A 24,869-nucleotide genomic window follows, 5' to 3' on the forward strand; every position below is an offset into this window, starting at 1 on the left:
CAGTTCCATTTTTAATTTTTTGAAGTAACTCCATATTGGTTTCTGCAGTGGCTGCACCAATCTTCATTCCAACGAACAGGGCACAAGGGTTCTCTTTTCTCCAGAACTTCACCAATACTTGTTGATTTATTGATGATAGCTATTCTGACAGGGTTGAGGTGATACCTCATTGTGGTTATAATTTGCATTTATCTGATGACTAGTGACATTGAGCATCTTTTCATATCTATTGGCCATCTGTATGTACTCTTTGGAGAAGTGTCTATTCAGGTCCTTTGCCCATTTTTTAATTGGATTTTTTTTGGGGGGGGGGTTGGTGTTGAGTTATATAAGTTATCTATAAATTTTGGATATTAACCCCTTATAAGATGTACATTGGTGAATATGCTCTCCCATGCAGTGGTTTGTTTTTTATTTTGCTGATGGTTTCCTTTGCTGTGCAAAAACATTTTAGCTTGATGTAGTCCCATTTGTTTATTTTTTCTGTTTCCCTTGCCTAAGGAGATATATCAGAAAAAATATTGCTAAGAGAAATGTCTGAGATTTTGCTGCCTATATTTTCTTCTAGGATTTTATGGTTTCGAGTCTAACATCTTAGTCTTCAATCCATTTTGAGTTTATTCCTGTGTTTGGTGTGAGAAGGTGGTCTAGTTTCTTTTTTGCATGTGTTTGTCCAGTTTTCAATATTATTGAATAGACTATTTTACCCCATGGTATGTTCTTGCCTCTTTTGTCAAATATTAATTGACCATAAAGATGTGGGTTTATTTCTGGGCTCTCTATTCTGGTCTATTGATCTATATGTCTGTACCTTGCTGTTTTGATTACTATGGCCTTACATTATAGCCTGATATCTGGTATTGTGATTCCTCCAACTTTGTTCTAATTTCTCAAGATTGCTGTGGTTATTTGGGGTCTTTTGTGATTCTATATAAATATTCTAATTCCGTGAAAACGTTTTAAAATGTATTGTAAGAGTAACTGTTGAAAACTAAGGTCTCTTAATCCTGCTTCAGTGATAAAAGAATAAGATAATTGGTAGATTGTCTGCTAATACAGACTCCTCTTATTAGAAGAGAGAGTTGTCATGCTTGAGTGTTAGTTGTAAGAAGAATTGTCCCTCTTCTGCCATTGGAAAACTGGAACTTCATGGGAGCAGGTCGTCCTGTGCATGCTCCCTATCATCAAATTCCTAGAGTTCCTGTTATGGTGAGCCCCCAGGGGCTGAATTAAAGCTGTGTTCTTTGAAATAATGAGTTTGCAACTCAAGTATTACTTTCCAAAGAATTTCTCCATGTCAATCAATTTATTTTGAGTTTGTATCTTTGAAACAACCTTTTTCCTCATGGGGATCACAAACCTGAAACTTTTAGGTATTCCTATAATAGAGATATGTCTGTTTTAAAAATTGGATGTGTTCCCACCTTTTTCCCCCAGCCACATTAGCTTGTTCAGCTATTGTTGCTGACCATAGAAAAGTTTAGACTCTTAATTACTATAATATCCTATCTATTGGAGTCTCTGGGGACATAATTTTGTGTTCTTTTTGCCTTAAGAAAATGCAGTGGAGGTGAATTTAGAAAATTAACAACCATCTGGACATTATGAAGGATCAGACCTCCTTCTGCCTACATTTAACAGAATGACAAGAGGTATAGTAGCCCTAGTGGAGTATAGCTAAGATTGCAGATATATTTTTTTTGTCTTTATGATACATATTATTATCCATATGCAGGAGAAGATCTTTTTGTCCTCATACCAGTGTTTCAAGTTTTGTGTCATTTTTTACTAAAAAGCAGGAAAACATTAGAGAACTAAAATATTCTTTTTTCATCCACTGACCAGTTATTTATTAAGTACCTTTTCTTCTATAGAAACTAAATTATGATGTCTTCCCTCCCCAAGTTGTGTACAGTTTTAATAGAAAAAAGAGACGTATGCCAACAAATGACAATACCAGTAAAGGCAATATGTAGTAAAGGACATGCACATCATTCAAAACATAAACAGGAGTGGAAAATGCCACAATTATGATGTGTATGTAAAGTTTTCTTGTTGTTTTTTTAAATCTCTTAATTCTACTTATGGATAGGAAGGGTAAATTCTGTTAACCTCAGTTGGAAATTCTCTGGCACAAAAAAGGTTAACATCCCATAAAAAGAGGCATAGCCTACCTTAGAGTCAGAGTTTTCTAATTCTAATTCCTGGTTCTTCTTAACCAAAACACATACTCAGTCCTACAGTTAAAAAATGATTGATTTCTTGAACCATGAACTTTTCCATTTATTCAACAAAAAGTTGTTAAAGAACCTACTATGTGCATAGCACAGTGCCAGGTGGTAAGCCAATAAATTTGAAGTAATGTTTGCTCTATTCTCTTATTCAGGTATTTTATTGCAAACTATTGGAAGAGGCCAATCGAGGCTCATTTCCAGCAGAGATGGTGAATAAAATCTTTTCTAATATTTCATCAATAAATGCCTTCCATAGTAAATTCCTATTGCCAGAACTGGAGAAACGAATGCAAGAATGGTAAGGAGTAGATAGCAAATGATATGTCTAAGGCAGTCATACTAGATGCTGCGTTATTCAGCTTTTAAATTGAAATACTAATGTTACACAGAGCTGTAGCCAAATATTTGGGCTAAATTTTTATGCTATAGATCAATAATAGAAGGTGTACATTTTCAACTTTAGTTGAAAAAAGGATTTCATCTCTGCTCTTTAAACTGTTTTGACTAGCGAAGATATGATATTATGGAGCTTGAAGATTTTTAGTATCGCTTTTTATTATGTCATTCCTAAACTTCGTTTAGTTCTCTACCTTCCTTCATTCTCTACCAATCTCATAGCAGAGTGAATCCGATAAAGCACAGGGTGTGTGTAGAAAGGTGATTACTTCTTTTGCAGTCCTGTTAATTCACTCATTCTATAAGAAATCTTAATGACTTGTTTCTACATCTTATACAGGGAAACTACCCCTAGAATTGGTGACATCCTCCAGAAATTGGCACCATTCCTTAAGATGTATGGAGAATACGTGAAAGGATTTGATAACGCAGTGGAATTGGTTAAAAACATGACAGAGCGTATTCCCCAGTTCAAATCAGTAGTTGAAGAAATTCAGGTAATATGACTCTTTTGTTTAAGGCTATGCATCAGTTATTCTGTACAAATCATAACATTTCTAGATATAAAATTTAGATTGTGATATCTGTCTGAGATACCTAGCCAAATTCCTTCGACTCTGAATTATGTAAAACCATCTCTGCAAAATTAAAATATTGAGCATATGCCATGTGTTGAGCAGTAAATTCTCCATTTGCTTTTGAGAGCAAGAGAGTGCTTTTATTAGGGTCCATGTAAATTACAAAGTGAATTCCCATTTAGTTCTGTGCCTCTCTTGCTTTCTTTCAGAGGTTGAAATGTTGGAATGAATATAAATGAATATAAAGAATGATAGTTATAGTTTTTCTCTCATTGATATTCCTGTCTCCCTCTCTCTCTCTTTAAAATCAATAAGAACATTGTTTAAAAAGAATGATTATTATAAATCCTGATATTTTAGAAACATAATTATTCAGGATTTTTTGTGACTTTGTATGATTTTTAAAAAATGTTATGACACCTGAATAATAAAATTTAATAATACCATAGTAATTTCTATTTGATTCTCTAGTCGAAGTTGTTAATAACTATTCTGTGCTAAAGTTTAAATATTTAAAAGGAATTCTTTAGATCACATACATTTCTGGGGTTGGGAATTCTGTGCCCCTTGACTGCTCTCTTTTGTGTTTCCTCCTTCTCTCTATTTGCCTGTGAAATACTGTGTTCAAGGTGCTTACCATGGAGCTTGTTGCATAATAAGTGCTCACTACACGATGCTGGTTATGGTGGTCAATATTTTATCAAATCAGAAATCTGTCTCTACAATGTCTGTCATTTCCATATTATGAGGAAATGATGGGGCTGTGAAAGGCATCAGCTAACTTGAGAATCAGCTAACTTAATTTAGAATCCTCGTCTGCCACTTAACAATCATTTTACCTCAGAAAGCTGTCCTAACTCTCCTGAGCCACAGTTTCTTTATGTACAGATTTTGGGATCAGTAATATTATCTTTGATGTGTGTGCGAGAGAGAGAGAGAGAGAGAGAGAGAGAGAGAGAGAGAGAGAGAGAGAGAGAGAGAGAGAGAGATGTTTGCTAGATAGCTAAACTTATAACATTAATATTTATTAAGCAAAGCCATTACCTCTCAGCTTCCATGCTAATTTCAGGCTCTTTTTACATTTCCTGGTCTACAATAATGACTTCCAAACTAGCTTCCCCACATCTTCCTAAAGCCCTATTGCAGGTTGATCTTAGTAGACCTCCAATGATATCACTCCCCTGCATGAAAACCTGAAACAATACTATACTCAGTTTGACATTATTACCCCAGATTACTGTTTCTTCTTCATCCTGTTTCCATACAAATATATTATTTGCTAACAAAACTCCATTGTTCCCTTTTATTGACCATGTTTCATGCCCCACTGCCTTGGGCCTGTTCTCCAGGGTCCCTCTATCTTCACTTGCCTCCTGGTCTTCCTCACCTGCCTTCCCACCCACAGCCTGCCCTCGTCCAAGTTCAGGTTAAATGCTCCGTTCTCTGTGAAGCCTTTGGTTTCTTGTTTGCTTTAAATGCTAACATCATGTCTTAATACGACTTGTATATAACCTTGCCTTAATCACGGTATGAGTTGAATAAATATGTTCAGAAGATTCGTGCTTTGTTTAATATGAACAAGAACACGTCTTACTTTTCAAGTAATCTTTTCCCTTTCTTATGTCAACAGCTTATTGAAAACAAATGCTATAGACTCAATTTCACCCAGAAAAAAAATCTATTTAAGGAGTTTGGTTTCTAATGGAAAAGAATGCCATGACCTAATGAAAAATTCTGACAGATAATGAAATGATCAGATCTTGTCATCCTGTGTAGAGTCTTTTTTAAGTTCAAAGGAAATGACGTTTTTGGTGGCCTTATTATAAAATAGTTTCTGCTGAGTCCAAAGTCATTTAATAAAATTTTTCTTAGTGAAGCTCATTAAATAGTAGATGCTTCTTTTGAAAATCTCTAGAGTATGATTTAATAATATGACTTCACACAGACTTGTAATGACTAATTTGAAGTGGTTGCCAGCAATCTGGAATTTTCTTGCTTAAAATCCTACTTGATTTTCCTTTCTGTTCTTACCCTCGCTTGTTGGTCCTCAAACTGCAATGGAAGAATCAGGGGTGTTTTCAATGCACACGCCCAGGCCCTAACATCAAAGATCGTAATTTCATAGATTGGGATGGGGTTGAAAATTCCTATTTTTAATAGTACCACAGTTATATCTAAGGCAGATGATACACAGACCGTACTTTGTAGGGAGATACTGCCCTTGATGAAAGCTCTGTATTACATTTTTCGACTAGCTAACCTTATTTTTAAATCTTTCTTTACAAACCTTTCCAATTACAGAAACAGAAGGTCTGTGGGAACTTGACCTTGCAGCACCACATGCTGGAGCCCGTTCAGCGGATTCCTCGGTATGAGATGCTCCTGAAGGACTACCTGCGGAAATTGCCCCCTGACTCTCCCGACTGGAATGATGCGAAAAGTAAATGCTTTCCCCGCCCTTTTCCATTATGGGGTAATATAGTGGCCAAGCAGCTTTGTGATTCCAATGCAAGATATAGGTCTGATAGACACTTCAGGAAAATATTGGTGCCAGAAAATAATCTCACTGGATGTTGTTATCAGCACCTCAATTAGGCAAGCACTTTAGAGCAATGCAAATCACATTTCTCATGCTGGTTTCTCATTAATCATTAACTCTGAAATATAAAACTATAGTCTTAGAGTCCTGGCCCGTTTGGCTCAGCAGTTAGAGCGTCGGCCTGTGGACCATAGGGTTGTGGGTTTGATTCCCTGTCAAGGGCTCATACCTGGGTTGCAGGTTTGATCCCCAGCCTGTAACTTGGAACCTGCGGGAAGCAACCAATCGATGTGTCTCTCACATCAATGTCTCTCTCTCTCCACACCCCCGTCCTCCCACTCTCTCTAAAAATCAGTGAGGGTCAGGATTAACAAAACAAGCAAACAACCTACAGTCTTAGAGACATCTGGGATTGCAATACACAATTACCTTCTCACAGGAAGAATACAGCCATCGGAATTACTAGTGCTGCTGGTTAATTAGATAGGTTGATGCATACCGAGAAAGATAAGATGGCATTTATTATCTCAAAATAACCTAAGCAGAGTTGGCTTTACCTGTTCAGAAGATAAAATGATGCTATATAGTGTCAGTTAACATTTTCCCGTGAGAAAACGTTATTTCTATTCTGCTAGTTGTCTTTTACTAGTATTTTATAGACTTGTCATGTATGTCTTTTAGATAATAAATGAAAGGCTTTCTTTAAAGCTCAAAGGTTTCAATAATGTTACTTTCTCGTGTACTTAAAAAAAATCTATTAGTGCACTAGCCGGTTTGGCTCAGTGGATAGAGTGTCAGCCTGCGGACTGAAAGGTCGCAGGTCCGATTCCAGTCAAGGCCATATGCCTGGGTTGGGGGCTCGATCCCCAGTAAGGGGCATGTAGGAGGCAGCCAATCAATGATTCTCTCTCATCATTGATGTTTCTATCTCTCTCTCCCTCTCTCTTCCTCTCTGAAATCAATAAAAATATATTTTTAAAAAAATATTAGCTGTGAAGGTAAAAATGAAAGTTAAAAAATAGAAATGGGTTCGTATTCAACAAGTATTAACAATATTGGTGTATAATATTAAAGCATCGCTACTTCCTCTAATAATTTCTTGTCTTCCATTATAAGTGTACCTTGATAAGAGATGAGGAACACAAAACACAATCTTTGGTCTAGGAGCCTGGGTATTTTTTTGAACACAGGCTGTCTCTGATTTGATTCTCCCACCATCCAAGTGAGTCAGTGACCACAGGAACTGCTCTTCTCCCCTTTCTCCCTCTTCCGTTTAGAACTTTCCTGACTTGCTTTCTTCCACTTTCTACTTCATCTCCACTTTCCACGCATCTGGCCTGAGTTCTTGGTGTTAGTGGCAGAACTGGTGGTTGGGCTGGAGGTGGGAGCCACCAACTGCTACTCCTCAAATTGGTTTCCTGGGCAGTGGCCCGAGCCGGTCTTGCTTTGCTTCCCTCTCCCATGGATTCTGTGTGGAATGCACAGAATTGCCCGTATCAGCATAGTTCTCCAGAATGTAAATAAGATTCAGTTTCTTCCATACTTAAAGACTCTGACTTCCTCTTATGTGCTAATGTCAAAAATGACAAAATTGGCAACGTGATATTTTATTACCCTTTTTGATTTCCCGTTGCTACTTACACTAATATTCGTAAGGAAATCACAGAGGGAGACTTAAAAGTTGGGAAAGCAACGGAAGTGCAATATGTTTAGTAATGGAACAAAGAAGACAGAAAATATGGTCCTGAGCCGAGAGGCTGTTGTAACAGAATTAACCCACCGGGATTCACAAGATAGAAAAGGAAGGAAGAGAGTAGGACCTGATTTGGTATTGAGAGCATTCCCTGGGGTGGAGCCGGCAGGAGACCTCAGCTTCCCCAGCTTCACCCGGGACCACAGGCCTCCTCCCTTGCTCAGACCTTGAGCGCCCATTGCCATCTCCCCATACCACCCACCCCTGCAGCAAAACCCTCCATCAGCATTGGCTGAGGCTAGAACTATTGGCTGTCTTTTCCCAAAGAATGCTGGTTCTACTTTGTGGTTAAATTGCTCATAAAATGAATAAAATAATACCACTGAAATGTTGTAGGAATTTGAGTCAGAAGACTTAGGTTTAAATGTGGCCCTTTAATATCATAGCTGTGTCACTTTAGCCAAGACACATCACACTCCATTTCTTTCACCTGTCAAATGGAACGAATATACTTTCCATTCAGGGTTGTGTAAGGAGTAATTGACCTAATACCTATGAAAGCACCTGGCAGAGGGCCTTGTCCCAAGCTAGTGGACATGGTGTTTGCTGATTTTGAAAGTTCCATTATGGATTAAATCTATCTATAAGCCTAATAATTGTCAATGAGGAAATACCCTTCAAGTTCCAAGTATTGATCTACTTACAAATGAACTTTTGAAAGTATCCAGTTTGTAAATGGAAATTGCCCCCTGCTTTTATTATGTCCTAGAGGCCCGATGCACGAAATTCGTGCAAGAGTAGGTGTTCCTTCCCCCGGATGCCGGCACCGGCTTCCCTTTAGCTGCTGACAGGCACCTGGGACCCCGGGCTTCCGTCATAGCCCTGCCTGGCTTTGTCTGGTCTAATTAGCATATTGCGCTTTTATTATTATAGATCTTTGGTCTCAGATTTCTGCTTTTCTTTTTTCTTTTTTCTTTTTCCAGATTTCTTCTTATTGTAGTGTAAAGTATATGTCATTCAGCTATTTAGTAGCATAGTAAGGACAATATACATTTATTTTATTTTATTTGTCTCCATTTAGAATCACTGGAAATTATATCTACAGCAGCAAGCCATTCTAATAGTGCAATAAGAAAAATGGTAAGTGGTTTTCAGAGGAGATGGGAATCTTCTAGTTAGATAATTGCCAGTAATATAGCCTAATATTATCTAAAGTTTGTATCAAAATGAATTGGTGCAGGTAAACAAGAAGGATTGTTTATAAACTGTTTAATGTTATCTATAATAATCTTCTCTTAATTTCCTCACAATCGATGTATTTTATACCGAAATTTATGCTTAGTTCCAACTGCTTCTGAGTTATTCATATTTTAGCTAAGGTTGTTGTATTATTAAAACCACTAAAGTGAAACCTCCTTATATTTGATGTTGCTGTGCTTTGTTTTCATTTCTTAGGATAACCTGAAGAAACTCTTAGAGATTTATGAAATGCTGGGAGAAGAGGAAGACATTGTAAATCCTTCCAATGAGCTAATAAAAGAAGGACAGATCCTTAAACTAGCTGCTCGAAACACATCAGCACAGGAACGCTACCTTTTGTTAGTGAGTATTGTCGTGTGAGCAAATTTGCTTAAGAATAACTTATAAGCATTGTCATATGCATCTTGGAAAAAGTAGGATGCTTGCCCACTCTCCAAAACAAAGGTATCTAACCTGGTGCCGTCGCCACTGTCAAGACTCCACATGGGGAAAGTCCTCAGTAACTGAAACTTGTTCTTTCAAGGACACAGATCTTTATTTTTGAAGTATTTTCCTATAATTTTTCTGTGTATTTGCCATATGTAATTTACTCTGGTAACACATCCTGAAGACAATTGAACCTTTCCAGCATGGTCATAGCCGTCAGTGTGTGTGTATGAGGTATGGCATGCTTTCTGGTTTCTTTTCCTTTCATTCTTACAAGCTAAACGGTACTGTTTCCTGGATATTGTGTCGGCATATTATTTCTTGACAACAGTTTTCTTCCTAGTCATGTCTCACCACTACCTTTTAGCCTTTCTAGTTTGAAGAAGTATATAAGCTGTGTTGGAAAACATGTGCCTACAATTCGTCTGTGAAAAGTACATGAGATTCCTGCATACTTCCTTTTCACTGCAGTCGGGCCTGTCCCTGCCTGCACTTCCTGAAATGACCATTAGTCTGGGGTTTGGCTGACATATAAGATCTCTCCTGGGGAATCCAGGCGATTTATTTTTAGTCACTGGTAGTTCCAGCTCCTTTTCCTATCTAATGATATGACAATCATCGTAATAGCTAACATTGAGTAACAGAAAGCTAACGTTGAGTGGTAGCTCAGTAAACGTTAGCTGTTATTGCGATTGTTATTATAGGCAAAGGAACAGAGAGACATTGGCATAGAGGCTGCTCAGTGACTGGCACACGATACAGTCTCAGGATGTTACTCACATCTGACTTTTCTGCTGCAAGGCAGTCATCTCACCATTATAATATGAGTTGTTATTGGGGGCTTAGAAGTTTCTGTTGTCTGGTTACAATTTCCTTAAATGTCACGCAGAGGAGTGGTCTTAATTTTGAAAAAATTAAGAACACATGATCGCCATATGACCCAGCAGTTCCACTCCAAGTTTGTATAACTCAAGAAAATTGAGAACATACGTCTACACAAAACATGTGCATGAATGTTCATAGCAAAATTATTCATACTAGTAAAGAAGTGTAAACAACCTAAAGGTTCATTAACTGATGGTGGGTAAACAAAATGTGGTATATCCGTGCAGTGGAATATGATACATCAATAGAAAGGAATAGACTACTGATACGTGCTACATGGATGAACTTTGAAAATGTTGTGTCAAATGAAAAAAGCCATTCACAAAAGGCCACACTGTGTGATTCCATTCATATGAAATGTCCAGAATAGGCGAATGCATAGAGGTAGGATGTAAGTAGTGATTACCTAGGGTTGGTGGGAGGAGGAAGAGGATACAAGGTTTCCATTTGAAGTCATGAAATGTTCTGGAATTAGATGGTAGTGGTCATTGCACAATGTATGGCTATCCTAAAAGCCATGAATTATACATTTTAAAAGGGTATATTTTATGGTATATAAAATATATTTCAGTAACTTTAAAAAATAACGTAGATATTGTCCAAATTAACTATAATAATCATTTGAGCTCATCAGAAGCACTTCACCTTTCAGAAGTTGTAAAGAGACCTACATATAAATCAGGGACATGTCCTGTCAGGGTTCAGAGGTCTACTTATTTTGAAATGTAGATTTTGTTATTTAGGTGTGGTGAGGCCACCGGATTGGAGATGATTGCCATTGAAAAGATAGTTATACTAACAGATCCCAAAGGAGGGGGCATTCCACACCATGGAGGTGGGGTGAGGGGGGAGATGTTACATGAGAAAGCACAAGAGTCAAGAGGCAGAGGGAACAAGCGGAAAACATGGGCAAGAGCTTTACTGTGATTTCTGCAAGAAGGAATGGGCCAGGCAGGGGGAACAGGTTTAGAGTTTGCCAGTGTACATGGTTTTGTCAGGTTCTGGTGCTTAGGGGCTGTTGTCAGGGACCTGGCTCTAGGTGATCAGGGCAGGGCAATTCTGACTCAGGTAGTGAGAGCCTGATAAAGGAGGCTTTAGGGTATGTGGACTCTGGATAGGTTGGTTTCCATTTGAAAGGCACTCTTACAGATGAGTCATTTCCTGGCTCTGGAAATGGGTTAACCCTGGGAGGGCAGTCCCTTCAGGGTCAGCAAGGTCCCAAGATGTCAAAACATCACCCAGCCGGTGTTGCTCAGTGGTTGAGTGTCAACCTACAAACCTGGAGGTCATGGTTTGATTTCCAGTCAGGACACATGCCCGGGTTGTGAGCCCTATCTCCAGTAGGGGGCGTGCAGGCAGCAGTCGATTAATGATTCTCTCTCATCATTGATGCTTCTATCTATCTCTCCCTCTCTCTTCCTCTCTGAAATCAATGAAAATATATTTTAAAAAACAAAGATGTCGCCCTAACCGGTTTAGCTCAGTGGATAGAGCATTGGCCTGAGGACTAAAGGTCCCAGGTTCGATTCTGGTCAAGGGCATGTACCTTGGTTGCGGGCACATCCCCAGGAGGAGGTGTGCAGGAGGCAGCTGATCGATGTTTCTCTCTCATCAATGTTTCTAACTCTCTATCCTTCTCCCTTCCTCTGTAAAAAAATCAATAAAATATATATTTTTAAAAACACAAAGATGCCGAAACCGGTTTGGCTCAGTGGATAGAGCGTCGGCCTGCGGACTGAAGGGTCCCGGGTTCGATTCCGGTCAAGGGCATGTACCTTGGTTGCGGGCACATCCCCAGTAGGGGGTGTGCAGGAGGCAGCTGGTCGATGTTTCTCTCTCATCGATGTTTCTAGCTTTCTATCCCTCTCCCTTCCTCTCTGTAAAAAATCAATAAAATATATTTAAAAAAAAAATAAAAACACAAAGATGTCAAAGCATCAAAAATACAGATTAAAGAGACATGCGTAATACACTCTTCTGGGCAAAATGCCTGGGAGTCAATGTCTTCCCTTTTTCATTACCAGGCCTTTAGGTACTTAGGTAATTTTTCTTTTCTTTCACATTAGTGTTATAGTTTCTGCAGTTAAACTTTTAACCAATTGCCTTAGTTTAATTTTCGCATTTGAGGATTGTTCTGGAAATAGTTTTAGGTTGCATACCTTGATGCAAAGCCCAGTTAAGCAGCTATTTGGAGGACAGGTGGCAAACAGCCTTTTTATTTGGCGGGGGGGGGGGGGGGGGGCGTTAGTGGCGGGTGAAGCAGTAGTAACTTTGAGGCAAGGACCCTCCTGTTTTAGTGCATGGTCTCATGATGCATTTGCCTCCAGGGAGAATAAAGTGAGACAGCAGGGATTTTCGAAAAGCCACATTCATCTTTTGAAGACCCTCTTAGAAGCATTTCCTATAGTGTTTGCTCTTCTAATCCTCCCCCTCTAATACTGTACTTGTCACAGAATCTCTCCTCTGGCCAGCACACTCTTATTCCCATAGAGCATCCTTGGTTTTTTCATATGTAGAAACTTCTGAAGTACCATTTTCATTTTTCTTTCTCTCTAGAAAGAAAATGAGGGCTGGTTTTCTGTTTCCTATGCTGGGGATATTACATTTATCTGAAAAGCCAAATCATATTTAGAATCTCATATCGGCTTTCAAATCTTTATGTGTGTTGCAAATTTGCTTGCCTCCACACCATCTTACCTAATAATAGAGAAAGATGTAAATTGACCATACCTTCGCTATGCCCACAGCCAATCAGAGTGAGTATGCAAATTAACCCAACCAAGATGGCAGTTAATTTGCATACATACCTGGGTCCGGGGAACCTCCTCGGCACCCAGGTCACTCCCAGCCCGGCCATCAGGCAGAGGCTTTAGGTTTAGGAAGGGGCCGAGCCTGCGATCAGAGGGGCGGGGGTCCCCTTCCCAAGCCTAAACCTGGGGCGGAGGCTTTAGGCTTTAGGCTTAGGAAGGGGCCAAGCCTACAATTGGAGGTGGGGGGGGGGACCCCTTCCCAAGCCTAAAGCCTGGGTGGAGGCTTTAGGCTTGGGAAGCGGCTGAGCCTGCGATCGGAGGTGAGGTGGTGGGGGGGCCCTTCCCAAGCCTAAACCTGGGGTGGAGGCTTTAAGCTTGGGGAGGTGCTGGGAGGAACCCCTTCCTAAGCCTAAACCTGGGGCAGAGGCTTTAGGCTTGGGAAGGGGCTGAGCTTGGGATCGGAGGGAAGGGGAAAATATCAATGGAAAGATATCCTCAGGTGAGGATAAAAAGAAAAATAAAGAAAGAAATGTCATATCCTATGAAAGACACATCTTGAAAATGCTTAAAGAAAGTTGTCATTTTTTCATGGTGAAGGGACTGGAGTTTGTGTTGATGAAAATACCTTGGCAGCAGCAGGGTGATGGGGCTGGCGCCTTCCCCTGATCAGCCCAGTTGCCTCAAGTAAAGGGAGGCCAGACTGCAGCTTAGGTCCGCTCCCAATGGGGTGCAGGCTTAAGCCATCTGTAGGACATCCCTGAGGGCTCCCAGTATGTGAGAGGTGGCAGGCTGGACTGAGGGACTGCTCCCCAGTGCACAAATTTCGTGCACCGGGCCCCTAGTGTGTGTGTGTGTGTGTGTGTGTGTGTGTGTGTGTGTGTGTGTGTGTGTATATATATATATATATATATAAATGGTAGGATATTCTGTTGATTAAGTAAATAACCACACCTGACATCTGAAAGTTTAAAAAAAAAATCACTGAATTATCCTATAAAATATAGAATGACCCAAGAGGTTTTATTCTTGACCCTTTGGAGTTCTATTTCTTATTTCCTTGTAGCTTGATAGATTTAGATTCCCACCCTCCCCCAACCCCAACTCATTTAAATTTTGAATACAGACTAGACTCTGGAAATTTCTCCAACACTGTACTTTTACTTTCCCAAACTTTAATGCAACAGTCACTATTGAGACATGAAATTGAATTATTTCATTCAAATAAATACATTTTAAGAAACTTGAAATAAATAATTGAGGAATATTAGAGATCAAGAAGGAGGCACTTCCCTATGCTTTTAATAAACTTGAGACTTGCTTCTAGGTTTGGGCCCAGCCTGGCACCTCCAGAGCTTACCTCACCAGCCAGGGATTGCTCTGTCAACATCTACTTCTGAGCTATGAGCATGGAATAAAAAGGAACCCCCTACACTGAAAAGGAAAGTTGATCTACTCAGAGTTACAGTTGCTCTAACTTCCTCTTTCAGTATCCGTGGGAACCCAGAGAGAAGGTGACGGTGGCTTTTGCCACAGGAACAAGGTTCATGGAGGGAGCAGGGCTAACCACCTAATTCCTTTACATATATGGCATCCACTTCTTTGTAAGCAATATTTTGTCTCCTTCAAGAGCTCTCACCTTCATCTCTGGGAAGAAGAAAAGAGTATTTATTGACTAGCATTAGATTGTGACCTAAGTAATAAAGGTTAATATATAGTTATTGACAATATGAAGTTCCACTTAGGAAGAATATAATAGGGGAAATGTAATCCTGAAAACATGAAAGGGGAAGAGAAATATATCATCCTATATAATAAAAGCCTAATATGCAAATTGTCCCCTTGGGAGTTCTACCAGGAGTTCAACCAGGAGTTCAACAGCTTGCTATGACATGTGCTGACCAGCAGGGGGTGGGCTGGAACATGGCGGGCATTGGCGATGCAGCACTGGCAGTGGGCAGCAGTGAAGGCACTGCCGGCCCTGATGGGCCCTGATGAGAGTAGGACTGCAGTGGGACGGTGGAGCAGGTGAGCAGGCTGCACCAGGTCAAGGCAGGTACGAGCGAGGGCCTGGTCACCCCCACAGACAGCAACCAGCGGCAGGGGGCGGGGCTGCCGCCCAGCTCCCTCAGCATCTGGGGGGCCCAGCCCTGATCGATCGCCCTGCAGGCGGGGTAGTGGAGCAGGTGAGGGGGTGGCGCCATGTCAAGGCAGGGCTGTGGGGCTGTGAGGCTGGGGGTCAGGAGATGGGACCTGATCTCCACAGGCCACCCCAAGGGACCCCACCTGTGCACAAATTTGTGCACCAGGCCTCTAGTTCAGTATAAGATAGTCTGGCCTTGGCCGGTGTGGATCAGTTGGTTGGGCATCATTCATGCACCGAAAGGTTGCTGGTTCAATTCCAGGTCAGGGGACATGCCTGGGTTGTGGGTTTGATCCCTGGTAGGGAGCATGCAGGAGGCAACCAAATGATGTTCCTCCCTCTCCCTTCTTTTCCCTCTAAACATCAATAAGCTATTTTGGAAGGAAGGAAGGAAGGGAGGGAGGGAGGGAGGGAGGGAGGGAGGGAGGGAGGGAGGGCTGTTTTTTTTTTGTGTGTGTGTGTGTGTGTTAAAGACAGCCTATCATCTTGTATGAGCGAAGGAAGGAAGGAAAGGAGGGAGGGAGGGAGGGAGGAAGGAAGGGCTGTTTGTTTGGTTTTTTTGTTTGTTTGTTTTTTTAAAAAAGACAGCCTATCATCTTGTATGAGCGTAACTCCAAAAAGCAAATACTGAGAACTTCCATATTCATCAACTTGTGTTTCTATAAAATAATAAGACTTGGCTGAATTTTATAAAGTGAACTTGAGTACCAACCATTACATTTGTCACTCAGGATGCAGAAAAAAATTGTTCTTGTTGCCATCTTGAATGTGTGAGCCCTGTCCATTTTGGTGCAGCTTGTCCTGCACCATGCACAGCTGTGACCAAATCCCTTCCGGAAGGCTTAGAAGAGAGAAAGAAAGGTAAACATGAACAGGTAGCAGGCGAGCTGGTACCTTAATCAAGCTGGGGTGGTGCTGAGAACCTTGCAGTGCGGTTTCAAATCTAAATCCCAGGTGTTACAATGAGGCTCTGATTGCATAGTTAGAATATAGCGGACATGACAAAGGCGGGGGTCGTTAATCCCCTTAGTGTTCCCTTCTAGAAATGTAAATGTGAAATGTGGTGTTGAGATATATCTGATAAAATGTATTTAGTGTCCTTTTATTTCTACATTATCCAGTTGTGGAAATGAAATTTCTGACACTGGTTACAGGAAGTTGCAAAATAATGTATATGAGGAACAACTGGTGAAAAATCGGCTTTCAGAATGAGTGCAAAGGATGGTATCACATAAACATGTGGAAATATCTTTAAATATCCATCACCACTTCTTGTCTTTCTGGCCATGTGGAGCCAAAGAGAGGAGCTGGCAGGACCAGAATTTTCCTCTTTTAATTCTGTCAACAACCTGTAACTTTTACAGAGAATGATCCTAAGACATGAGAGGTTACATGGCGCATAAGGGTTTAAGTCCCAGTTGCTCGTGTCTTTAAAAGATATATGTAACCCTAGAAACAATAAATAGGAAGTAGGAATATAGGTATGGATCTTCCCACAGATTAACCCAAATATTTACTCTTTTATCCTTTTGCATATTTTAATACATTCGAAGGGCGCTAATTGCCCTCCCAAAGTCACTCATTGCTTGGGCCTGATAAGCAGGAGCCGCTCCTTGTTGACTAGAAAAGAGGGACTACACATAATTTGACTAGGTTCAAAATAAAGTTTTTCATTTTAAAAGATCCTATAAAGATCTTTAAAGACTTTTTACTAAAATAGATGACTTTTCTGTTAATTCATATGGGATGAATTTTTAAGCAAGATGTGGTCAATATAAAACAGTGACTTAAGTTTTTTTTTTTTTTTACATTGACAATGTGCTAACTCCACATGTTTGAATAAAATTTAATCATTTTGGCTATAAACTTAATAAATACACTGGTAAAAAGAATGGCTAAATATTAAACTGTTCCTCTGACATCTATTATAGAATTGCTCTCTAATATAGCAATTAGAAATTTTGTTCTCTAAGTACTTCAACTTTATGGGTTGATAGTTTCAGTTGCTGGTATATGGAAGGTTCTTAATAGATTGTTGCTGAATTGAATTAATTTCTTTAATGGTTGGTTTATTGAAATATCAATAAAGTATTTATGAACCAACAAAGGAAAGTATAAACTATGCATTTTAAACTATGATAATTTTGGTACAAGCACAAAATCTCAATATAGTATTTAAATAATTTTGCTCACATACAAAGTCTGGTACTCCTTGGGAAGTCATGGGAATATTGTCTAGAGCTACATTCAGTATTGGTCACTTTCTTCTCGCTCTGTGTTCCTCTTTATTGACATGTGTTCTGTCTCCTTGCAGTTCAACAACATGTTGCTGTACTGTGTGCCAAAATTCAGCTTGGTGGGCTCCAAATTCACAGTTCGAACCAGGGTCGGTTTAGATGGAATGCAAATTGTGGAGACTCACAATGAGGAATATCCGCACACTTTCCAGGTATCTGGGAAAGAGAGAACATTGGAATTGCAAGCCAGGTAAGAGAGCCTTCCTTATCACACAGCTTTCAAAAATGATCAGAATTAATTGTAGAATAGAAAATGCTGAGTCTTTCCCAGGTGAATGCTACAGACCTTCTGTTCCTTTGCACCAATAGCATGTGGTTCTGGCTGCTCAGGTGAATTCATCCTGGTTATTTGTACTCAGTGACCACCTAAGAGCTTAAACTTCAGACTTTCAAAAAAAAGAATAAATTATTTTAGCAGGAATGTGTGCCCTGGAAGTCAGGGAACTGGTGAAATTACGCTTATGGAAGATGTGTCAGGCTGCCAGGAGACTGAGCTAAGGATTCGAAGGTGGCATTTCAAGCATGAATTAAAATGGTGGAAGACTTGGCTTTGAATATCATGGTTTTTCTACCTTATCATGATGGGGCTTGGGCTCCAGCCATCAAACCCAAGAGAAGAATGTAGATGTTGACTCACTGGGTGATCGGACCTGGCAACAAGGAGGACTCTCCTAGTTCTGATTGTTAGAGGAGTCTCCATTGTGGAAGAATGAAGGTGCTGCCAGCTCTGAAATGTCAGCATACTTCCAAATCTATAAACCAAGAGGCGTGTCGGAGCAGCTGAAGATTATGAGGCCTCTTGGGGTGCCTAACCGGGCACTCCAGCCTTTCCTTAGCAGCTTGGGCTGTTTTTAGGGTGGGGCTGGTTCGTGGGGAGTTTTCTTAACTGCAGGTAGTCGTCACTTTGCAGAGTTTCAATATGCGGTATTGGATACGTTCCAATTAGTCATCGAAACATGATCATTTTCCACAAACGTTTTATTCCCCTAATATCATTGCTTTAGTTCTATTTATGATTATATGGTAAATTGAAGGTCAAAATTAAGTGATTACTTGTCACCTAGTCTGTAATGACTCAAGAATGGAGACAAACATTGAAAAAGTCAGAGTGTTAGTGGGATTACATGGAACCTCAAATTGGGTGTGTATTTAGAGGTATTTGGAGAGAATTTGCTTCTGAAGCCACTTGAGGGGGAAAAAACAGGGCTCTGCTTTTCTTGCTAAATGCGTCAGCCTGAAGACTGACCTCTTATACTCTGCGTGCCCTTCCACGTTCAAAAGAGTATAACGTATTCTTAGTTTCTGTAGTTTTTACTTAATGGTTTTTGGTTGCTGAAAGGATATAAAAACATAGTGGTAAGTAAACTTAAACAAAGGATTGAAGACTTGTCAAGTTCCTTAGCATTTAAAAAGCTAAAAGCAGCTAGCATGCACGGATGCTGTCAGGGCAGTAGAGCTGATTCTGTGGGGGACAGGGCACAACAATAGGGAGAATCTTTTTTGAGGGAAGAGATTGATATCACACCCCCATCACCACCACCACCCAGGATCCCCAGATGAACAATAAGCAGAATCTTTCATTTTATGGGTACAGATTCCAGCCGCATTCTTGGGATATTGTGGTGCTTAAAAATAAATTTACTGGAAGGATGAACAGTGTCATAGGAGCAAACCTCCTGCCAGATACATACGTATGTGATCCTTGTGGGACCAAGGCATGTGACATGCAGGCAGAACTCAACCTTAGCCCTAGCCTACCAAACACACGCAAACAGAGCCCACTCTTTGGAGATCTTAGTCCAGAGTCTACTAACAGGGATTTCTCTAAGATAGTTATATGACAACAACCAGCTCTATAAGCTACCTGCAAGAGAGAATGGAATAAAGAAAATTTGCCTCAACAGGGAAACCAGGGAATTTGATTTCTGTCAAGGGAATTTTTTCCCAGTAAAAAAATTATTAAATATTGGGGTCCATTAATCTGTGCAACTTCCTTCCTACAGGCATTTAAACTGTTTGTTTTGCTTTATCTATAATCGGTTAGGTATGTATTGTCTGAAGCCTTCTAGCAAAATAAAATTAAATTGTTCATCAAAGGGAATCTATATATATTAAAAGGCTAAGCAACCGTCCAACCAGTAGCTATGATGCGCAATGACCACCAGGGGGCAGATGCTCAACGCAGGAGCCGCCGAGCTGCAGTGACTTGGCAGCGGTGGTTCTCGGGTGACACACCCTGGAACCAGAGAGGAGGGAGCCTGATTCCAGGATGTGTCACCCGAGAACCGCCCTCTCGCAATCCGGGACCCCTCAGGGGATGTCGGAGAGCTGGTTTAGGCCTGATCCCTGCAGGCCAGGCCGAGGGACCCCACCTGCCGGAGGGACCTCACTCACTCTGTAGATGCCATTTGAGCCTTGGTGCTGCCCCAGTTGCCAACAGCTGGGGAGGGACCTCTGGAGGTTGGCTCCAGGGCGTGTCTGGCCTGTCTCACCCAGTCCCACCCCGCTGGCCACCTTCTAATTAATTTCCTTTCAATGTGCACAAATCCATGCACCGGGGCACTAGTGTTAAATAGTTCCCTAAAACCTTACAAAGATATTTGAGATTCTCAAAGCTAATTATAATCTTTCTTAAGATGGGCTGTGACCCATAGCCTTTAAAGGCCCCATCTACTTTTATAAAGGTGAATTGAAGGCTACTTGTGTATCCAGTGCCTAATATCTATACCAGTAACTAGATGATGGTTGTTAAACTCAATGGCAGGGCATTCTATGGTAAAAGCTAAACTTATCTCTCCCCATCAAAAATTATCTGTACCAAAGTAAGTGGATGCTCTAAAACTCTGTTCAAGAATTTATTTGTTCAATTGCCAGAGAGTCTGTTTAATTTTAATTGTAACTCTTTCTTGGACATCCCTGAGTTTTCCAGAAAGTTGGAAGAACATTAAAACATAGTTTTATTCACCAGGTGTAACTCATTAACAGCATCTGCATTCAGCTTAATTTTGTTTTGTTTTAGTTCTGAACAAGACAAAGAAGAATGGATCAAGGTAAACCTTTTTTCTATTTTTAGTTTTTGTTTTGGCAATCTCTCAGATACTGTTGTGCACATGTAGTCATCGGATCAAGGTCATTTAAAAATTTTTTTTAAATCTGTACCTGATGAGTGAGGATATTTTTTCCATTGATTCCTAGAGAGAGTGGAAAGGAGTTGGGGAGGGAAGAGTGAAAGAGAGAGGAGAGAGAGACAGAAACGTCAATGTGATAGAGACACCTGGGTTGCTTGTCGACCACATTCGCCCCTAGTCAGGGGCCAGGATCGGACCTGCAACCCAGGTATGTGCTTTTGACTGGGAATAGAACCTGTGACTCTCTGGTGCGTAGGCTAATGTTCTAACCACCAAGCCTTGCAGGCCAGGGCAAGGTCATTTAATTTTTAAAGTGATTTCCATCATAGATATTTGCTTAATAAAGTATTTTAATAAATTTACATGTGATACTTTAATGTGTGCTTTGAATTTTATTTATATTTTAGGCCCTTCAAGAGACTATCGATGCTTTCCATCAGAGGTATGAAACCTTCAGAAATGCGATTGCAAAGGATAATGACATTCAGTCAGAGGTTTCCGTAAGTTGCGTTAAATTCTTAACTTTAGGCTCTTTGCAATTGCAAAAGATCTATCTGGTCATTTTGTTATCTAGCCATTTTTCTTCACAATGCCCAAACTGGCTATTAGACAGAATCGCATTCCTTCTTAGATGAATGTAATATTGAGTGCCTTTTTTATGCTGCTTAAACTTCTTTGAACCTTTTTTTTTTAAATTTCTTTATTGATTAAGGTGTCACATATTTGTCCTCATCCCCCCATTCCCATCCCACACCCCTCCCCACGGATGCCCCAACCCCCTGTTGAACTTAACCATTGGTTAGGCTCATATGCATGCACACAAGTCCTTTGGTTGATCTCTCCCCCCTCCCTGAACCTTTTACTTCTTTACCAGAACATGGTATGAGCAATGTTGTTAAAGTGCTTGGAATGAAGGCAGGCAGGAAGGAAGGAAACAACAGTTTTTTTCTGTTAAAATTGAATCTCTCTTCCCTTTTTAGACTGCTGAGCTAGGGAAAAGAGCCCCGAGATGGATCCGAGACAATGAAGTAACGATGTGTATGAAATGCAAAGAGCCTTTCAACGCACTGACAAGGAGAAGGCATCATTGTCGAGCATGTGGACATGTAAGTGAGATTTCTTGGTCATTAAGATGGCCAGTAACTCTCTAAGTATTGTAAAATCATCAACTTGGAAAAGACGCCAAAACTCATTCAGTAGAGCACTTCATAGATACACTTACATTAGTGACAAGTATGCACAAAGCACAGTGCTGGGTCCTGGAGAAAAAAAATGGTAACCAAAATGATACCCAGCTTCATGTAGCTTACATTCCAATGGAGAAAAATAGACCAAAGTCGGGTAAATGGACAGATAAGCATTTCAAATGACTATAGATGCAATAAGGAGGCATTCAAGAAGTTTAAAATGGAGAATAATGGCAAGAAAGGAGGATTTGGAACCACTTTTAGTTAGAAAAATGAAGATCTATCTGAGGGGTTGATATGTAAGCTGATGCCTAAAAGGTGAGGAAGAGCTAACCACAGAAGGGAGTTGGGTCGTGCGTTCAGGCAGAGTCTGTATCTCATAAGCGCCAGGGCAGGCCAGAGCTTGGTCTTTTCTTGAGACTGCCAAAGGCCGTGTGCTGGAGTGTGATGAGTAAGGGGAAGTGTGGCAGAAGAAACAGTAGAGAAATGGTAACCAAAGGAGTTGATGGCTTTGAGAGACTAAATAGAACTTGTTAGCATAAGTGGAAGTTTGGGCTTTTGTTGGGGAGAGGGAAACTTCCCTCCATGGCAACGGAAAGGGAAAAAAAACCACACAAAACAGATGGCTGTAAATGTGGGGGTTTTTAATTTGCTGGTGGGAAATGAGGGAATTTAGGTCTGGTGCTATGTATCTTTTCATCGAGGTAGGAGAAAATGTCATCGCTGGAAGTGAAGGGGGAAGGAAGAAAGGTGGAGGCGGTTTGAGAAAGGACTGAGGGTGAAATAGCCATCTCTGGGCAGGGAAGATGGGCCTGTCAGAGAAACAACGGTGGACTGCTGGGTGCCCATTACAGGTGTATGGTTATAAATGTGAAAAGGACAGAGTAGTCCATTTAATGGCAGTGATCTTTCTCTGACAAAATTCAGCAACTCAAGTCAGAGAAGGCACATAACAGGTTTTCAGAAATTGAGTTGTTTCATATGGAAAGAGGGAAGAGGAACAAAACATGAAATGAAGCTGGAGAGAGGTAGCAGCAGGTTTTGAAGGGCCTTATAAACCTCGTTAAAGATTACATACTTTCTTCTAAAAAGCAACGAATAAACAGAAGGGTAGGCATTGCAGTGTAATATATTATTAGTGTGCTTAAGTGCAACTATTCTTATTAATAGCTCTTTTAGATCACCCTCACACTATAGATTTATTCTTCCTCTTTTTCTAAGTTTTGACTCAGCAATTCCATTTTGTAGTCAAATTAAAGTGATAGCAAACATTCCCCTCCTTTCCCCCCCAGGGTAAGACTTTTAAAAATCTTATCAAGTTTGCTTGAAATGATTTTAGGTATTGATATATTTGGTTCAGTGAACAAACAAAAAATGTGTTTGAATGTGGATCATCAAAATACTATGATATGATTTAAAAATAAGATATCAGTTAATAGGAGATACAGACAAGTCTAATTCTAAATCCTAGAGTAATTTTATTATAATTATATAATGAATTTTACATGCTGTGAACCTAAACCAAAAGTTTTACAAATACTTACATTTCTTAGAGTTTGTTCACTATGAATTGGGGGGAAAATATGCTTCTAGAAGCAAGAAGATAAATTTTTAAGTGGAAGGTTTTTTTTATTAACAATTATCCTATAGTAATTAAGGAAAATACCATTCACTAAGAAATCATATGTATTTTCATTATAGTTATTCATTCCTTGGCATTCAATAAATGTTTATTGTTTGTTGGTGAGCAAAATATACAAGAACAATCTCATAGAGCTTGCAGTCTAGTTGGGGTAATAAACATTAAATAAATAATCACACAAGTATATGAGTATAACTTGTAAATCAGTACATGAAAAACAAACAGTACAGGGAACTTGACTGGCACAGTGCTAAGTGACATGCTCTGTTATGGAAGTTGGAGGAGTCTTCCTTAAAGAAGTGAAGTTTGAGTCAACATCTGGAGGATGAGCGAGTTAACTCAGGCAACAGAGATGAGGCGGGAGGCCAGTGTCACTAGAGATACGGGAAGTCGTAAGAGCAGATAATGGAGGACTTTGTAGGCCATAGTGAAGAGTGTGTTCATTATCCAACAGCAAAGGAAAGAATGAAGGATTTTAAACAGAGAGAAACATATCAGATTATGATTTTTAAGAGATCATCTGGTGCTATTTGGAAAATAGCTGGGAGGGATGTAAGAGCAGATGCCTGGAGGCCAGTAAGAATGCTACAAGGAGCAATCATGAGGCTATAATAGTCCAAACGAGGACACTGATAGCTTGGACTTGGGTGATTACAGGGAAGATGTAGAAAAATGGATAGATTGAAAACTTTCTAGGAGGTAAGATTGGCAGGACTTTGTCATAGAATGACTCTTTGGGGTGAGCCGTGGAGAGGTATCAGGGATGTCCCTAGGTTTATGATTTGCCATGACTGGTTGAATGACTGTGCTATCTTCTACAGGGAGCAAGAGGAGAGGAGGACAGATTGGGAAGGGTGGGGAGGGGGAAGGAGAGTGCTGAGGACAAGGAAGTTCATGAGCACATTTTGGCGGGATATCCAAGAAACATCCAGAGGTATGAACAGTAAGGGTCTGGATTGAGCCTCTGAAGATCTCCTACCTTTAGGGTCAGAAAGAAAAGGTGAACAAGCACAGCCCATCACAAACAGCACTATAATATTGTGATGATAATCCTAATGTTCACGGGCATGTTCTTAGCGTAATAAAAATTTGCCTTTTATATATAGCTCTTTCTCATTTATTATCATTGTAAATGTTTATGGCTTAAATCTTACTATTTTTAAAATATGATTATTGACTCCTTGTTATCTTTTCTAATTTAAGGTGGTTTGTTGGAAGTGTTCTGATTACAAAGCTCAACTGGAGTATGATGGTGGTAAATTGAGCAAAGTTTGTAAAGACTGTTACCAAATAATAAGTGGATTCGCAGACAGTGAAGAAAAGAAAAAAAAAGGGATTTTAGAGGTATGAAATAGTAAATGTTGGATGTCTTTTAGATTTTTATATGAGGGACATAGAATTGTATTTTAACCCTGAAGAAGACAAGTTAACACATTTTGTTATTTCTCTTAGTATTTAACAATTTTTGAGAACGATAAGCAAGTCATACTTTTGTTCTGTGTTGCTGAATTTTGGGATCATACAGAATGGGTCAGTGTTCTGCATTTGAAAGTACACAAAGTCATTTTGGATAACTGGAAAAGGATCATGAACTTTAAGATTCATTTAAGATTAAAGTGTAGGTCTGCAAACTTAAAATATAACTCTGAGTTCCAGGGTGTATAGATGTCGCTTGAATGGCGGGCCAAAATGGTTTTTTTTTTAGTCAGGTCAG

General features: G+C 40.0%; 1 protein-coding gene across 1 annotated transcript in view; it reads left to right on the forward strand.

Annotated features, from left to right (window-relative positions):
- Nucleotides 1–24,869, forward strand: part of FGD4 (FYVE, RhoGEF and PH domain containing 4) — a 228,075-nt gene that overhangs the window by 195,143 nt on the left and 8,063 nt on the right. The window contains exons 6-15 of the mRNA XM_079773415.1: nt 2,387–2,532; nt 2,971–3,127; nt 5,510–5,648; nt 8,522–8,580; nt 8,896–9,042; nt 17,216–17,388; nt 20,218–20,248; nt 20,734–20,826; nt 21,307–21,432; nt 24,359–24,499. Coding sequence (XP_079629541.1) covers nt 2,387–2,532; nt 2,971–3,127; nt 5,510–5,648; nt 8,522–8,580; nt 8,896–9,042; nt 17,216–17,388; nt 20,218–20,248; nt 20,734–20,826; nt 21,307–21,432; nt 24,359–24,499 — 1,212 coding nt within the window. The remainder of the gene's footprint in view (nt 1–2,386; nt 2,533–2,970; nt 3,128–5,509; nt 5,649–8,521; nt 8,581–8,895; nt 9,043–17,215; nt 17,389–20,217; nt 20,249–20,733; nt 20,827–21,306; nt 21,433–24,358; nt 24,500–24,869) is intronic.

Source organism: Cnephaeus nilssonii, assembly GCF_951640355.1.
Source record: "Cnephaeus nilssonii genome assembly, chromosome: 6".
In the NCBI taxonomy this organism is placed as follows: domain Eukaryota; kingdom Metazoa; phylum Chordata; class Mammalia; order Chiroptera; family Vespertilionidae; genus Cnephaeus; species Cnephaeus nilssonii.